The sequence below is a fragment of the Bos mutus genome, chromosome 4 (genome assembly GCF_027580195.1).
Source record: "Bos mutus isolate GX-2022 chromosome 4, NWIPB_WYAK_1.1, whole genome shotgun sequence".
Lineage (NCBI taxonomy): Eukaryota > Metazoa > Chordata > Mammalia > Artiodactyla > Bovidae > Bos > Bos mutus.
The window spans coordinates 32,538,724-32,555,856 of NC_091620.1; the positions used below are offsets into that span (position 1 = coordinate 32,538,724).

The window sequence follows — 17,133 nt, forward strand, 5'->3', positions numbered from 1 at the left end:
AACTCATGACTATGACATTTGTTTAGTGATATGCACTTTCCAAAATATTTTCACAGCCTCATAACAAGCCTGTGAAGCCAGATGACAATTCTTAGAACAGTTATAGAGTTCAGCAAACTGAGACTGAAAGATTAAGTATAGCATATCCACACCCAATGAGTATTAAGAATTCATGCATATGTGACAAAGTCCAGTGTTCTTTAAAAGCCCTGACTAGGGCTTCCCTGGTGGCTCAATGATAAAGAATCTGCCTGCCAGTGTAGGAGACATGGGTTTGATCCCTAGTCTGAGAAGATCCCACATGCCGCAGAGCAATTAAGCCTGTGTGCCACAGCTATTGAGCCTGTGCTCCAGAGTCTGGGAGCCACAACTTATGAGCCCTCGTGCCTCAACTACTGAAGTCTGAGAGCCCTAGGGCCCATGCTTGCAACAAGAGAAACTACTGCAGTGAGAAGCCCATGTACCTCAACGACAGAGTAGGCCCCACTCTCCTTAACTAGAGAAAAGCCTGTGGGCATCAAAGACCCAGCACAGACAAAAAAAGAAAAGAAAAGAAAGTCCTGGATAATTGGCCCTGGAAAACAGGAGAATATCCGTTTTGTGAATACTAGCTGCAGCTCTAGAAGCTGAAAAACGAAGTCCATCTGTAGTCTTCCTAGGGTGTCAGTGGCCAGAGGGTAATATTTACTTCTGTTTTGAAAATTTTCTCCAACATGTACTTTTCTCATACCTGCCACAGCTGGGTTTAAACGCTCATGTCAACAATATTGAACCTAGAACATTTTTATAAACTCCACTCATATCTCCAATTACAAAGAAAATTAGAGCCTTCTCTGGAAGTTGAGTTTTCCCTCTGCATCTTTAGCTTTACATAGCCAAGATCATATTCCTAATCATTCCTCTAAAGCCTTTCCTTCCTGCTATGTTTCTCTGCACTGTTCTCAGTATCATCCACTTCCTAATCACCACTTAGCCAAGCTTGAAACACCAAATTTGCTTCAGTTCTTCCTCTAACCTGTCATACTTACCTGTAGTGTTGACTGTCCTTTTAAAGTTTTCACTATCATTTTTACTCAAATCCCTTCTATACACTACCTAGGCCATATTCCCTTAAGCACGCAACTCTGATCATCTCATTGATTTGAGCGAAAAACCTCTGGGCCTACACACTATTTATAAGAATAAAGTTCAATGTAAAATTATTAAATTCATTAATGAAAATTAATGTTCATTGGATGTGGACACACAACACTTAATTTTTCAGTCTCCGTTTGCTGGACTCTAAAACTGCTCTAAGAACGGTCACCAGGCTTCGCAGTTTTGTTGTGAGGCTGTGAAAATGTTTTGGGAAGTGCATATTGCTAAACGAGCGTGATATACACGAGTTTGAAACTCCCCCCCCCCACCCCCGGAGATATATCCATCTGTTGAACGTGTAATGTTCGGACTATTTCCTTCACCGTCTCCGCTTGTCCCCTGCTGCGGACAGTTACAAACTTGGTCAATAACCATCCTGGAAGGACGTGAGGTCCCCGGCTACGGACGTAGGTCAGAGATCTAAAAAGGCAGAAAGATTTTCTGGGTGGAGCTGGGGCAGGGTATGACTAGTACCTGGCAGCGCCGCCGATTGGAGGAGAAGAAGGTTGTTCCCTCAGGGCGGGTGCTGATTGGCTGTGGAGGAGGAGTCATGACGTCCTAAGAAGTTGAGCAAACACCTCCTCCTCACCGCCTGCATCCCAATTTCGGCTGGAAATTTGGAGCCTCCCCTCCCAGGGCCCGGGAGCTCACAGGCGGCGGGGACCGGACGAGGTGAGGGCGGGTTGGGTGCCAGGAGGAGCTGAGCTGATGGGCAGTGGGCTCAGCCTGTGAGATGAGTTTGGAGACCGCTGGCGGGGCTCTGCCTATCCGCCGGGAGGTGTGGGCGAGTGTTCTGCCTACTCCTCCCTGCGGCGCTGGGGACCCGGGAACTCTGCGGACGCCGGCCGTTGCCGGGACAAGAGTGGGGAAGAGCGTGAAGAGCGTTCGGGCCTCCTCTCCAGGCCTCTCCCCGAGCGTTTCCCTGCGGACGAGGGGTGGGAAGTCGGGGGCAGTGGGCGTAGCCCCGGAATTGCTGTATATGCAGGAGAAGGGATGGCAACGTGGATTTCTTTTTTGGCCAGGGCTGAGGTGGGGGGCGGTTGCTGGGGAGTAAAGAATTGGTATTGAAGTTGTAGAACAAAGCCTCTGTTAACTCTTGGACTGTGTGCTTATTTAGATAGGCGGCTGCGGCGGGTGGCTGACGGATGGCGGCGGGCACCGCCCCTCCCGCCCAGTACGCTCGCACCCCCAGGCTTTCTTTCAGCGCGGTTACTGGTTGACCTTTTCAGCCCCTGGCCTGCTTAAACAAATTCGGATCACAAACTTATTCACACTGCCCATGTGGACCTGACCTTTCTCTGGGATGGGGGCCATCCCCCTCCATCCTCTGACAGACAGGAAAAGTGCGGAAGTTGAATGTTTGGATATCTGCGTTTCCTGAATTTCTGAGACTCCGCAGGCGCCGTGCAGGCCAGTGGGAGAGTTCGCCCGCGGAGGGGGCGCGGTTAGAAGCAGTTAAATACCCTGTTTAACTCAATGGGGCTAAATGCCCTGGCTACTTCTGGAAGAAATATGCTTTCCAGGTACGGATTTTAAGAGAGTGGAAGTGGCTTGTGGCGTGGGGAGAGGGAGAGAGTGTGTTTAATAACTCGAACGAAGACGAGCATTTTTTGATGTTGTGGGTCGTCAGTTATTCGGACGTGAAAATGTAATTGATTAGGGCGACCTAGCTGTGCACAGGAGTGAACGCTCATCGACTTTGACATATGGCTTTCATATACTCTATATTGAAACAACAACAACAGCAACAAAAACCAACCATGACACTGGGTGTGGGCTGCTTCTATATAGGTGTGTTGTGAACTCCTCTCACTCCTCCTCCCCCTTTTTTGCTATACAGAGGAGTGAACCTGTGGGCCACAGAATGTTCTAGCTGTGTAACCTGGTGGCCCCTTCTGCAAAATGAGCTAGGAGGACAAAGGTTTAAGTCAATGTCCCCAAGTGACTTTCCCACTCTCCAGAAAATCCTATTTGTTATCAGCCTCGCTTGTTATTGGTGACAGCATCATCAGAACTCTGATTTATTTGTAATTGAAAATGTATCCCATAACTAACCAGTCCTCAAGCATTAGCAGGATTTTGGAAATGATCTTTGGTGGGTAACCAATCCCATTTAACACAAAATTTTCATTTTTTCCACATATTCTTGTATTAATTTTCTCATAGAGATAACACTACAAACAGTGACAAGTTTCTGTGGTGAGGCCACAAAAAATTCTGTGGAATTTCTGGAATCACAGAAATGCTGTATATCTGGAATGGAAAGTAACCAACAATGTTATTACCATATTCATAGAATTAAGATACAGTCGATTATTAGATGTATCCTCCTTTCAAGGATGCTAAAATGTGAAAAAAAAGTAATTTAAATTTGATGAATTATAGTATTAAAATGATAACTTATTATCTTGAACCCTCATGCCTGAAGGGTGAAGGTAAAGAGAAGGCTTACTGGGCTTTTTAAATTTTTTTTTCTAAAGAAGTAAGAAGAGGGAGGGATGAACATAGAGTCATTGTGAAGGCCTCCCCACAGTGTGACCCAGAGGAAGGGAAAGTGATGTTCTACTGTCAGGGGTGATGGATGGCTGTGTTTACCTTTGAGGAGAGGGCAGCTTTGCAGCCTTTTGCTTAGCATTTACTGAGTGTTTATGACATGCTCAGCACTTTATGCCTATTAATGCAAATAAATTTCTCAATAACCCTATGCTGCTGCTACTGCTAAGTCGCTTCAGTCGTGTCCAACTCTGTGCGACCCCACAGACGGCAGCCCACCAGGCTCCCCAATCCCTGGGATTCTCCAGGCAAAAACACTGGAGTGGGTTGCTGTTTCCTTCTCCAGTGCAGGAAAGTGAAAAGTGAAAGTGAAGTTGCTCAGTCGTGTCCAACTTTTAGTGACCCCATGGACTGCAGCCTAGCAGGCTCCTCCATCCATGGGATTTTCCAGGCAAGAGTACTGGAGTGGAGTGCCATTGCCTTCTCCGCAATAACCCTATGAAGTAGGTATAAATCCCATTTTGCAGGTGAAGTACAGACAGATACTCACCAAGGTCTTTGAGTAAGTGGGAAGCTGAGGAACCCAGGCCGTTTATGGAGGAGAGTAGTCAGAATTTTTTGTGAGGTATCCCCCTCCTATTTTTGGCTCCTGGTCACTGCAGTTAATGCAGGTAACTTAGGTGAATATCCTGTCTTTCTTCATAGTGCTTTTGGTATTTTGTTTCCCTGTTTGTGTACTTTGGCTATATCTTCATGAGTGAGAGTGCCTGTTTATGTTCTAAAATTTGAATGCCTTTGTAATCCACAGTGTCCAGTCACTACTATACTTAATGTTGTTGTTGTTCAGCTGCTAAGTCGTGTCCGACTCTTTGCGACCCCATGGACTGTCCTTTACTATCTCTGGGAGTTTGCTCAAATTCATGTCCACGGAATCAGTGATGCCATCTAACCATCTCATCCTCTATATACTGTACTGAATAGAATCAGCATATTAAAGCTGAAAAGGATGTTAGCATTATATTCCAGCCTGAATTATGAAACTGAAGTCAAGGAAGGAGTCCCATATCTAGTTATATGTCTCAGCAACCAGATCTGGATTTTAATACCATTTTTATTTGTATTTCATAATATTCATTGATCTATGAGATCTTGACAAGAGATTACATCTTTTGTGAGCCTTGATGGGCCAGTGGTAAACATGAAATCCTGTTCTTATTCATGAGTCTATTTTGTTTGCTTTGCTGGTCTTTATTACATTCATTTAAATCTGCTCATTTATTTATTCATTCTTTCGCCAAATATTTAAGTTCTCCTGTAGGGAAGTCACTAGAAATATAGAGATGAGGAAAACAGTTCATTTCTTCAAAGAATTTATAGAGTTTAACAAAGAAAGAAATTAAGCAAATAAACATTGTGGATAAGACTCCAATTCAGAACTAACTTTGCATTCCATCTCAGTGAAGCTACATTTGTAGGCTAGAGACCAGGAGACTGGTAGGTGGTATTATCTTTGGATGACTTTGAGTAGTTGATGGACTTGAGAACACATGATAATCTTAGATCAGGTTAATTAACACTAACAGATACGCCTCTCCCTCCAAGTCTACTTGTTTTTCAGATCAGATCAGATCAGATCAGTCGATCAGTCATGTCCGACTCTTTGCGACCCCATGAATCGCAGCACGCCAGGCCTCCCTATCCATCACCAACTCCCTGGACTCCCCTGGTGGCTCAGACGGTAAAAGCGTCCGCCTACAATATGGGACACCGGGTTCGATCCCTGGATCAGGAAGATCCCCCTGGAGAAGGAAATGGCAACCCACTCCAGTACTCTTGCCTGGAAAATCCCATGGATGGATGGAGGAGCCTGCAGGCCATATTCCATGCGGTCCCAAAGAGTCCTACACGACTGAGAGACTTCACTTTCACTTTCACTTTGTAACCAGTTTAACATTAAAAGAATATAGCTATGCAACAGGAAATAGAAGTATATGGAGGACGGTGTTCAAGCCTCATGGTCATGCCTCATTCAAGCCTTGTTCATGTTCATGTTCAAGTCTTGTTCTAACAAGCCTTGGGGGAGTTCTAGGCTATCACTAGGTGTTCTGTTAATTTGGAACTCTTATGAACCTCTTCAGGATCATTATGGTCTGGATGCCAAATATGTAGTGTGGGCTAAGATTCATGGTCATGAAGTTGCTTGCCTTTATTGCATCAGGGCTTCCTGGGAAACTACGGCTTTTATTTTTTTAATTTAAAAAATATATTTATATATTTGGCTGGGCCAGGTCTTAGTTGCAGCACACGGGATCTACCATCTTCTTTGAGGCATGTGGGATCCTTAGTTGCGGCATGTGGGGTCTAGTTCCCTGACCAGGGGTTAGACCTGGGCCCCCTGCAGTAGGAGCTTGGAGTCTTAGCCAATGAACCACCAGGGAAGTCCCATCGTGGCTTTTTAAATATACTTGCATGTTTTGAATAAACTGGAAGTGAGGGTATAAATCATTTGCATTTCTCACCCTTTATTTATTTTAGTCAACTGAAGGCTACTCCATCCTTAGTCACTCTGAATTTAACCAAAATGTATGCCTGATTGTATGCAAACAACTTGACATTGAGAAATCTCCCCCTGTGATTTGGTGGTTTTAGTGTGAGTCACTGGATTGTATTCTAGTGGAATTATTTCAAAGATCTAAAATATATGGACAAAGAGCACATTTCTGATTGGGGGCTAGAGAGAGATGATATGGCCTTAAATTTTCTTTAATAAAGAGTGTCTAATCCTTTTTACATATCCCAATGAAAGCAACAGAAATTAGAAGGGGCCAAGCCTAACTCTGTTTTGTATTTTATTGTTGAATTCAGTCCTGTCCGACTCTTTGCGAGCCCACGGACTGCAGCATGCCAGGCTTCCCTGTCCTTCGCTATTTCCCGGAGTTTGCTCAAACTCATGTCCATAAAGTCAGTGATGCTATCCAACCATCTCATCCTCTGTTGTCCCCTTCTCCTCCTGCCTTCAATCTTTCCCAGCATCAGGGTCTTTTCTAATGAGTCATAATACCCTCAGTTCAGTTCAGTTGCTCAATCATGTCCGACTCTGTGCATATTCTATCTTGGAGCAATTCAGAAATTCTCACTGTTACATATTTCTTGATGACCTGAGAATGAAATGAATGGTGGTCCCAGGAAGTTTTATACTTGAGAGCAAGGTTCAAGGCTCAAGCAGTTACTGATATAATCAGACTCTTCTATAATCATCTCCTTACTAAGCATCCAGAAACTTAAAATTTACCTTGGCCGGGGCTCAGGATGGATTTTTGGTGACATGTAGGATGGACGCACCCCATGCTGTGGGAGAACTGGTCATATAGCCAATACCATATGGATCTGATTTCTTTCTGAATTGAGCTGGCAGGAGTAACATGTGCCGGATATGAGAGGTGTGGATTTGCAGGCTTCGGCAAAGAATCCCTAGCATTAACTGTTAACCTAGCTAGTCGGATTTCACTTCAGTTGCTTCATCTGTAAAATGATGAGAATAATAGTATCTGCTTAATTAGATTGCCACAAGAAGGAAATGAAATACTGTCTATAAAGTGCTAAGCATAGTGCTTGACATATAATGTTAAATCAGTGGTAACTGTTGTTCTATTTCTTTAGAAACAAAGTGTTAGGAATTGGGATTCAAGGATTCCCTCCAAAAAGTGAAAGTGAAAGTAGTTTCCTAAACAAAACAGAGAAGGTCAGCCTGTGCTACTTTACTTTCCTCTTCCCCAGGAAAGTCTGCCTCTGCAAACACGTACGTGAGTGTATGTGTCTGTGTCTCTCCTCCCACACCATACCCCCGACTCCAAACAAAGGAGGTATGGAGGAAGAGGAGAAGGCAGAAGAGTGTTTCTGAGAAAGGGGAAGCTGTGGTTTTAAATCAAACTTGGGCTGAGGAGAGAGACTGAATTACTTGGATAGGTTTCCGAATCTTTGTGCCAAGAACTGCTACTAAGTATAGAAGATTAGGATCACTTGGTCACCCATGGTATGTGAGATAAAACCCCTGCTGGGAAGATGGGACTGTTTGTGGGCTTGTCAGTATGTTGAGAAAAATCACTTGTCTTTGGAACTGATTTCATTCGTAAACATATGGTTGCAAGTTCTATGAAATATTGCAGATTTTCCTTTGGCTTGAGGGAGAATAAATGTTATGGGCTTGGAGTTAACATAGTCTGTTTAAAAATAAAGCTATATATATATATATATAAAATCAAAGCCTTAGATAGAGTATGTAAGTCTTACAGAAATGTTGATCATCTGTATTTGGCCTGAGTAAAAGTTAGCCTGAACTCCTCATGATCAGACTGTTTACTTGCTGTGTGCTGTGTTTTCTCTCCCTGCCCTTCTTCTTCTAAAGCCTTCTTAGCTGGACTCCTTGCTGTTTGCTTTATTCTTTTACTCTGTGTTGTGAGTTATCCTACAAATTTTCTATCTAGGGTGATAAGTAGTTCGCCTCTAGGAAATTACTTGTATGTTCCATTGTTTGGACAAAGCTTCCCTCTCTTTAAGGTGGGCCTGGTTTAGAGATTGCAGTCTGATGTAACAGAAATGTGTTCCATAAGAATTTTGCTATATGCTAGGGAATTTCCAGAACATATAAGATCATTTAGTATCTATATTTTGATGCCAACCTTAAACATAGAAAAGCAAGGTTTAGCATCCAAATGATCTGAAATAACCTCTGACTAAGTTTATGTTCCCATTTGAAAACTGTTTAGTATTTATGCTTTAGAATTTTTTGTACAATTTACTCTGTGCTGACACATAGTAAGCCTCTTGTAAATATTTCTTAACTGAACAAATGAATAGAGTTATATAATCTGGGACAGCAGTTAGAGAACTGATTAAGACAGGTCTGGGTTTAATGTAATAGCAGGGAGGGGTGGTAGGGTAGAGGACAGGTTGGAAAGGCGAAAAGCAACAACAGGGTCAGCAAAGTGAGGCTGAGGGGTGTCGGGAGGGGCAGGGGTTTAGGGACATGCTTTCCAGCTTCTAACACCTGTGGTAAAAACATGTTTGTTTTGTTTTCCAATCTGCCAGAACCAATGCTTTTATAAAATTCAATACCAATGAATTACTAGAAAAAATGATCCTGTCATATAAAGATTTCTAAGTGCCTACTTTCTATTTCTGTACACATCTCATCCTGGACCAGTAAAAAGCAGTTCAGTGACCGACAACAGGCTGTAAAACACACTGAGTAGATTAAACTGGAAAGAGGTTGGAGCTAGATTGTCAAGGATCTTGTACATTATGAAAGGATTCTAAATTTTTCATCGTTAAAATTGGTATGAATGATCTTCCTGTATTTGTAGATTAACTTGCTTAAAACCTTTGTGCTAAATGTATGGTTTGGTAAAACATATATTTTAAAAACATGATTTTGACACAGTGAATATTGATTAGTGTCCTGTCAGTGCTTGGGACTCTTTTTAATTTTGGATTTACCTTTGTTTGTGAAAGTTCAGTTTTGGTTGGGTAAAGGAACACTGTAATGTCATCCAGGTTTTCCCTCTCCCTTCTCCACCTTGAATCTGTTACCACCCGGGTTGGTTAGATTTTACAACAGATTTCTCAGGAGACCAGAACTGACCTGTGAGCCCTCCTGCCTTTCATTGCCCTGCTCGTACAATGTCTTTACAGTCACCAGGTTTCAAGATGCTGCGAGTGTCCAGAACCAAACTGGGCAGGCTGAGCCCCAGCCTCTCCAGAGGGCTTCACCACAAGGCGGTGATGGCCTTGAGGCGGGAGGATGTGAATGCCTGGGAAAGGCGGGCTCCTCTGGCTCCCCGGCACGTCAAAGGGATCACCAACCTGGGATACAAGGTCTTAATACAGCCTTCCAATCGGCGAGCCATTCACGATAAGGTAATATTTCCAATTTGTAAAGATATGTGAAAGTGAAATGACTCTATGTATGAAAATTACAGAGCATCTGAGTGAACCTAAAACGTTAGCTGTGCTGTGCTGTGCTTAGTCGCTCAGTTGTGTCCAACTCTGCGACCCATCAGGCTCCTCTGTCCCTGAGGATTCTCCAGGCAAGTATACTGGAGTGGGTTGCCGTGCCCTCCTCCAGGGGATCTTCCCAACGCAGGGGTCAAACCTAGGTCTCCCATATTGCAGGCAGATTTTTTACCATCTGAGCCACTAGGGAAGCTCAAAAGGTTTGCTAGTGTCAGTTAAGGACCACACAACAGTATTTCTTTACTTCAGTTGTAGTGAGATTATATAGTTAGGAGACTTCTAGTTAGAATACTTTCTTGAGCCCAGAATTTAGCCAGTAAGTATTGTTTTCACTTATTCCATGCTTTCTCCAGTTTAGGGATGACATCCCATCATTCTTTCATGCGCGACCCTGGTTCTAGGACAGGGAAGACCGACGTCTCCAGGAAATGGTTTACTACGTAGAGTTTGTTCACAAGTCCTAACCTTGCCAGTCACCTCACATTCATCATTCATTCTTCACCATAATCTTATGACACAGATTTAACTTTTATTTTTACTTCAGAGACATGCACGTGGTTTTTCTTCTGTGAGCCATTTGAAAATATGTTGCAGACAATGACACTTTATCTCTAAATGCTTCAGTATGCATTTCCTAGGAATAAATAGTCTTTCTACATAACCATAATTGTCGTTTCATTTTCACACCTAAGAAATTAATAATCCCACAAGATCATCACATATACCCATTTCAAATTTCCCCTTGTCCCTAATGTCTTTTAGGGTTTTTATTTTAAGCAAGGTTTAAATAAGGTTCATTGAATTTATTATTATGTATCTTTAGTTCTTTTAATCTAGAACAGTACTAGGTTTATTGTTAACTAGGCTTATTGTGGTGATCCTTTTGCAATGTATACACCTGAAACTAACTTTGGTATATACCTGAAACGAATATAATGTTCAGTTTGGTCATATCCGACTCTTTGCGACCCCATGGACTGCAGCACGCTAGGCTTCCCTGTCCATCACCAACTCAAATTCATGTTCATTGAGTCAGTGATGCCATCCAACCATCTCATCCTCTGTCCTCAGTAAGAGGACACTGAATGGAATTTAATATTTCTTAGGAGAATGGTTTTTTTGTCTTTAGACTGCATCTCACAAAGAATATTCAGAATGCTGTGTTCAAAACATATCTGAAGTAGTTTTTCTGTGTGGCTACATGTCAATGTAATATCCAGTTGGATTTATTTGTTTTTGTTTCTATTAAATTTTAACATTTGCTTTTAAATCCTTTTTGATTTAGTTTTATTTTTAAAATAAGTTAAATATTTATAAGTTTTAAAGATGTTGTTCCTGTTTTTCAGTCATTAAATTGTATCTGACTTTTTGCGACCCCATGGACTGTAGCCCTCTAGCTGCTCTGTCTATGGGATTTCCTAGGCAAGAATACGAGGTTGGGTTGCCAATTCCTTCTCCAGGGGATCTTCCCCACCCAGGGATCGAACTCACATCTCCTGCATTGCAGGTGAATTCTTTAGTCTCACTTTAGTGAAAGTGAAAGTCGCTCAGTCGTGTCCTACTCTTTGCGACCCCATGGGCTATACAGTCCATGGAACTCTCTAGGCCAGAGTACTGGAGTGGGTAGCCTTTCCCTTCTCCAGGAGATCTTCCCAACCCAGGGATCAAATCTGGGTCTTCTGCATTGCAGGGGATTTCTTTACCAGCTGAGCCACAAGGGAAGCCCCTTTAAAGATTGCTGCTGCTGCTAAGTCGCTTCAGTCGTGTCTGACTCTGTGCGATCCCATAGATGGCAGCCCACCAGGCTCCGCCGACCCTGGGATTCTCCCGGCAAGAACACTGGAGTGGGTTGCCATTTCCTTCTCCAGTGCATGAAAGTGAAAAGTGAAAAGTGAAAGTGAAGTCGCTCAGTCGTGTCTGACTCTTAGCGACCCCATGGACCGCAGCCCACCAGGCTCCTCCGCCCATGGGATTTGCCGGGCAAGAGTACTGGAGTGGGCTGCCATCGCCTTCTCCGTAAAGATTAAAACCATATAAAAAGATGCAACACAGAGAAGTCTTGCTGTTATCTTTATCCCCTCCATCCCATTCCTATCTACCTTGTAGGCTACTGTTTTCATTAGTTTCTGATCTATCATTCCTGTTTCTTCTTACAAAAATGTGTGTTATGTGTTTTCTTATTTTCCTTTTAATCTTATGCAGAACCTTGTGTACTGCATATACTCTTTCACACCTTGCTTTGTTCTTTGGCATATTCCCTGATGCTGGGAAAGATTGAAGGCAGGAGGAGAAGGGGATGACAGAGCATGAGGTGGTTTGACAGCATCACCGACTTGATGGATGGAGTTTGAGCAAACTCTGGGAGAGGGTGATGGACAGTGAAACCTGGTGTGCTGCAGTCCATGGGGTCACAAAGAATTGGACATGACTGAGTGACTGAACCGAACTGAACTGAAGGCATATCCTGGAAATCTATCTATGTCAGTTCATAGAAATCAGCTTCATTCTATTTAATGTCTATGTAGTAATTACTCTGTTATTATTGCTCTCTGATTTATCATGATGTATTTAACCAGTCTACTATAAATGGGCAGATTGTTTTCAGAGAAACCAGACATGAACATGTTTATTACTTTTACTGTCTCTTCTCTAGATTTATGCTTTCCTTTCAAGTAGATTCATAACTAGATTTATCTTCATTTTATTTAACTGCCACCTCTGATGCCTTAAAAATTCTGCCTGGATCTTCCTGCTGCTAAGTCACTTCAGTTGTGTCCGACTCTGTGCAACCCCATAGATGGCAACCCACCAGGCTCCCCCATCCCTGGGATTATGCTACCTTTTTATTTAAAAATCTGAAATAATTCTTTGTGGCCTCTATGTACTAGTTATGAAATCTCAGTTTAATGTGTAAAACTCGGGTTTCCCATTGATAAAATGGGGATAATAATAGCATCTACCTCATGGGAGTTTTGAGAATTAAATAATTCACCCAAAGAGCTTAGCAAAGCGTACAGTAATTTATTAATAAACATCAATGATTATAATTTTTATTTAACAAAGATCATATTCACAATGATGATATTCAATCTACTTTTCTAAATTGATTCACTTATTATGCCCTAAACATCTCCTTACTTTCCCATCTCAATATTTGTATGTGTTTCTTCAATGCCTCTTACTGGTATTAGCACCTTGTATTTCCTATCTCTGTTCCTCCAAATCCAACTCAGCCTTTTAGATTAACTTAAATTTCTGTATTTCCATTGAGAGTTATCTCAATATCTGTTAAATTAATATATCATTTAGATTATTAATAATCATACTAATTATCATTAAGTAATGATTATTCATATTAAGAATAATCATACTATTCTTTTGAATTCAACCTAATATATTGTGCCTCTAATTCTTTCTACAATATTTTGTGAGCTCCTTTATAGGAGGAAGCTTGTTTGTCTTTCTTTGGGTTTTATCTCATCTCTATCACAATCCACTGTACAGAGTAGGACAATAGTAAATACTAATTGAACCCCACTCCCCAAAAAAGAAAGAAAAGAAAATGTTGCAGATTTATGTCTTTCTTTTAAAAATATACTAAAGAAATAAATTCCTGGGCTTCCCTGGTGGCTCAGTGATAAAGAATCCACCTGCCAATGCAGGAGACATGGGTTCAATCCCTGTATCAAGAGGATCCCCTGGAGAAGAAAATGGCAACCCACTCCAGTATGCTTGCCTAGGAAATTCTGCAGACAGAGGAGCCTGCCAGACTCCTGTCTGTGGGATTGCAAAGAGTCAAACACAACTTAGTGACTAAACAACAATAACAACAATAAATTACTATTACCATTTCATGTTTCACAGCATTGTTGAAAAACATATATTTTACAAGAATATTTAAATCACGTGTTCTAGTGTGTTAGTGGCTATTCAGTTCAGTTCAGTTGCTCAGTCGTGTCCGACTCTTTGTGACCCCATGAATCGCAGCACACCAGGCCTCCCTGTCCATCACCAACTCCCGGAGTTCACTCAGACTCACGTCCATCGAGTCAGTGATGCCATCCAGCCATCTCATCCTCTGTCATCCCCTTCTCCTCCTGCCCCCAATCCCTCCCAGCATCAGAGTCTTTTCCAATGAGTCAACTGTTCTCAAATAAAATTATGTGCTGAATTTTCTGATTTTTGTTTTTGCTGCAAAAGTCAAACATGTTAAATTCATCTTTAGTCAGCAAGTAAGAATTTTATAAGTCGTTTTCCCATTATTTGTTCCTTATGTTTTATTCTTTCAAAAGTTTGTGTCTTTAACTGCTAAATTTATTTGGTAAAGAAAATATGAATACAACAAATCAGGGGAATAACTTTCAATCAAAATTGCATTCCCAGGAATATGTCAAAGCTGGTGGCATTCTCCAAGAGGATATTTCTGAAGCTTGTCTAATTTTGGGAGTTAAAAGACCGCCAGAGGAAAAATTAATGCCCAAGAAGACTTATGCATTCTTCTCCCACACAATAAAGGCTCAGGAGGCCAATATGGGTTTGCTGGATGAGATCCTAAAACAGGTATTTAGTGGGCAATATTCATAAATGTTAACACTGAAACTTTTTTTTTTGCTTTTAACTGTCAAGCGGAGTTTTAGTTTTCTTTTAGCATCTAGGAAATACATCATGTTATTCACCTCAACAGGAAAGATGATCTGTAAGATAGTGCTTGAATAGTTCTGCTGCTGTTAGGGCTCCTCTGCAGGGCAGGGTCATAAAAAGAAGAATCAAACATATTTCATTCCTTTTGTATTCTAAAATGGAAAGAATGATAGAAGCATTTGTCCCAAATGATCATTAATTTATAAGGTTAGTTGGTCAAATATAGCCGAGTAGAATTTAAGAGCTGAAAAGAACCTTAGGGATCATACAACCCACCCTAATTTTTCAGATGGAGCCCAGAGAGGTGAAGCAAATTGACTGAGGATGCTCTGTAGTACCAGAACTGGACTGGAGACTATTTTTACATTTATTTTTACATATTCATAAGGGAAAAAAACTTTTTTGAGATTATTAGTACTGTGGAAAAACTAGCATCTATTTAAATTACAGAGTATTCACTCAGCAAGTATTTACCAAGTGCCTACACTGTGTCTGACACTGATTACTGCAATGAACAGAGCTTATATTTGAGTGGAAGGAGACAAATGATAAATAAATGACACCTCATACATTGCTTGGTGATATATGTAATGGAGGTAAATATGATACAGTAGAAAAAAGGAGTGCTGGGCACAGGGGGAGATGACAATGCTAGTTTAAATAGGATGGCTAGAGAGAGCCTCATCGATAAGTTGGAACTGAGCAAACCTTTGGTGATGAAGGGTCAAGCCATATCCATCGGGGCAAAGTCTGCTAAGCTAAGAGAATAGTAATACAAAGCCCTGACAGTCTTTTTGAGTAGAGGATTAGAGAAAATCATATTCTAAGATGCTTTTTCTGCCCTGCTGTGTGAATAACAGTTGGAAGTGAGAGGAGAACAAAATTAATAAGACTGTTAGTCTGGACTAGTCCAGATGCTAGGCTGCCAATGATGGTGGCTTGCACGGAGGTGGCAGAAGCAGAGGTTGTGACACATGGACAAAACCTGCGTATATTTTAGAGGTCTGAGCCCACAGGAGTCACTGATGAAGTGAGTGTGGACTATGAGAGAAAGAGAGGAGTCAGAGCTGACTCTTAACGGATTTTGGTTTCAGTAACTTAAAGGAGTTGCCTTAGATTGAGATGATGCCACTGCCAGAGGAACGGGCTTGTTTGGAAGGATCGAGAGTTGGGTTTAGGGCCTGTTGAGTTTAATTTGTCCATTAGACATTGAAGGGGAGAAGCTGAGTGGGCCACTGAATGTGATCTGTAGTTCAGGAAGCCAGCTCCTCCTGATACACAGTTGTCAGAGACTAGAAGGTATCTAAAGCCATGAGATTGGATGAGGACAGGGAGTAAGTGTGGATAGAGAAGTCCAAGGTCTAAGTCCTGGAGTAAAGATATTAGGCCCTTAGAAACTAGACTAGCATTTGACAGTAGGCAGAGGACAGGAGAATTTCATGAACAGTAAAAGCAGTAGAGGAAAATGTATTTTATATAGGTATCCAGAATACATTCTTACTCTTTTCAAATTCACTAAACAGAGACTACAGTTAATTTTCAGTGTTTCAAAAGAACAAATTCAAAAACTAATTAATGAAAATATTAAGAATGTTTCACGTTAAGCAGATAAACTGCTCAAAAAGTACTTCAGAAACTTTTTTTTTGGGTTGTATGAACTTTTGTTCATTTCAAGAAAATTAATGAAAACAGACCCAGCAGGGCTGCTTTTGGGCAACATTTTTGTAACAAATGACTTGGAGTTGGATGAATATTAAATATTCTTAAATACATGGACATGGTAAAAATTATATTATCTTTGAGGAAATAGAGTATTTAAGACATTCTATAATTACAATGTGTTAGTAGCTTTTAAGTATGAATTAATAGAGGATTTCCAAGAGAAAGAGAAAGGGAAGATTCCTTTTCTTGGAGGGAAAGGAAAGGGGAAGGATATGATTTTAGTGAAAATGAGGAAGTGAAAAACAAGCAGCTTGTTTTATTTTTTAAATAAAGCTTGCTTGTGAAAGCCTGGAGAGAGAAAACAGAGAGAAAGAGAAAGAGATACTAAGAGAGTCAGAAGGAGAGAGAAGAAGAGGAAGAGAGAGAATGAGATAGATTTGCGTGTATGGACTTGAGAGGGTGTTTTGTTGTCGTTTTTAAGGTATAAGGGAGACTTGGGCATATTTAGAATGGCTGAGGGGAAGGAACATAGTAAAGAGAGACAATGCAGTAAAGAGAATAAGTTCAAGAGTGGTCTTGGAAGACACAGAAAAAAGTTGGGATCTAGCTCACAGGGATTAGTCTCAGGAAGGACTTGTTTTTGAGACTAGAGGGAAGGATGTGAGGATGAGTGGGGCATTATGTAGAAATATTGGTTGATGGTGCTGGGCTAAAAGTTAAAAGATATCATGCCTTTGTTATTTTATTGCCTGCCATCAAGGGGCATTAGCATCCTGCTAGGAGCATTCTTTCATTTCTCATCACAAACCTATCCTTGGTTTGTGACCCAGCATTTTCTAAATGTTTCATGGTGCACCTCATGGTAACTTCTGTTAGCAAGTCAAGATATATTTTATAAGAGGGAAAAATGTGAAATACCCACTTGCTCATATATGTGTTCTACCCACTGAAATTAAGCTGGATGATTTAGAAATTTTTTATCATTTCTTCAGGAAATCCGACTTATTGATTATGAGAAAATGGTGGATCATAGAGGAATACGGGTGGTGGCATTCGGACAGTGGGCAGGTGTGGCAGGTAGGTATCCAAGGCTGTTACATCGCTCACTTTCTAAATTTTCCTGAAAAGTAACTGTTTTTTCTGTGGCAAGGGGATGGGAGTGTTCATTTCCACCAATAAAAATAAACA

General features: G+C 41.3%; 1 protein-coding gene across 4 annotated transcripts in view; it reads left to right on the plus strand.

Moving 5' to 3' along the window:
* The first annotated feature begins 1,673 nt into the window (after window positions 1–1,673).
* AASS (aminoadipate-semialdehyde synthase) overlaps window positions 1,674–17,133 on the plus strand; it is an 80,520-nt gene continuing 65,060 nt past the window's right edge. The window contains exons 1-4 of one of the 4 annotated variants that reach the window (XM_070369321.1): window positions 1,674–1,809; window positions 9,322–9,546; window positions 14,026–14,202; window positions 16,938–17,022. In XM_070369321.1, the coding sequence (XP_070225422.1) occupies window positions 9,337–9,546; window positions 14,026–14,202; window positions 16,938–17,022 (472 nt within the window). In that variant the 5' untranslated portion in view covers window positions 1,674–1,809; window positions 9,322–9,336. Of the gene's footprint in view, window positions 1,810–1,894; window positions 2,661–6,061; window positions 7,664–9,321; window positions 9,547–14,025; window positions 14,203–16,937; window positions 17,023–17,133 lie in introns of those variants that run through there. The other 3 variants (XM_070369322.1, XM_070369320.1, XM_005894415.2) reach the window with 3 other exon arrangements.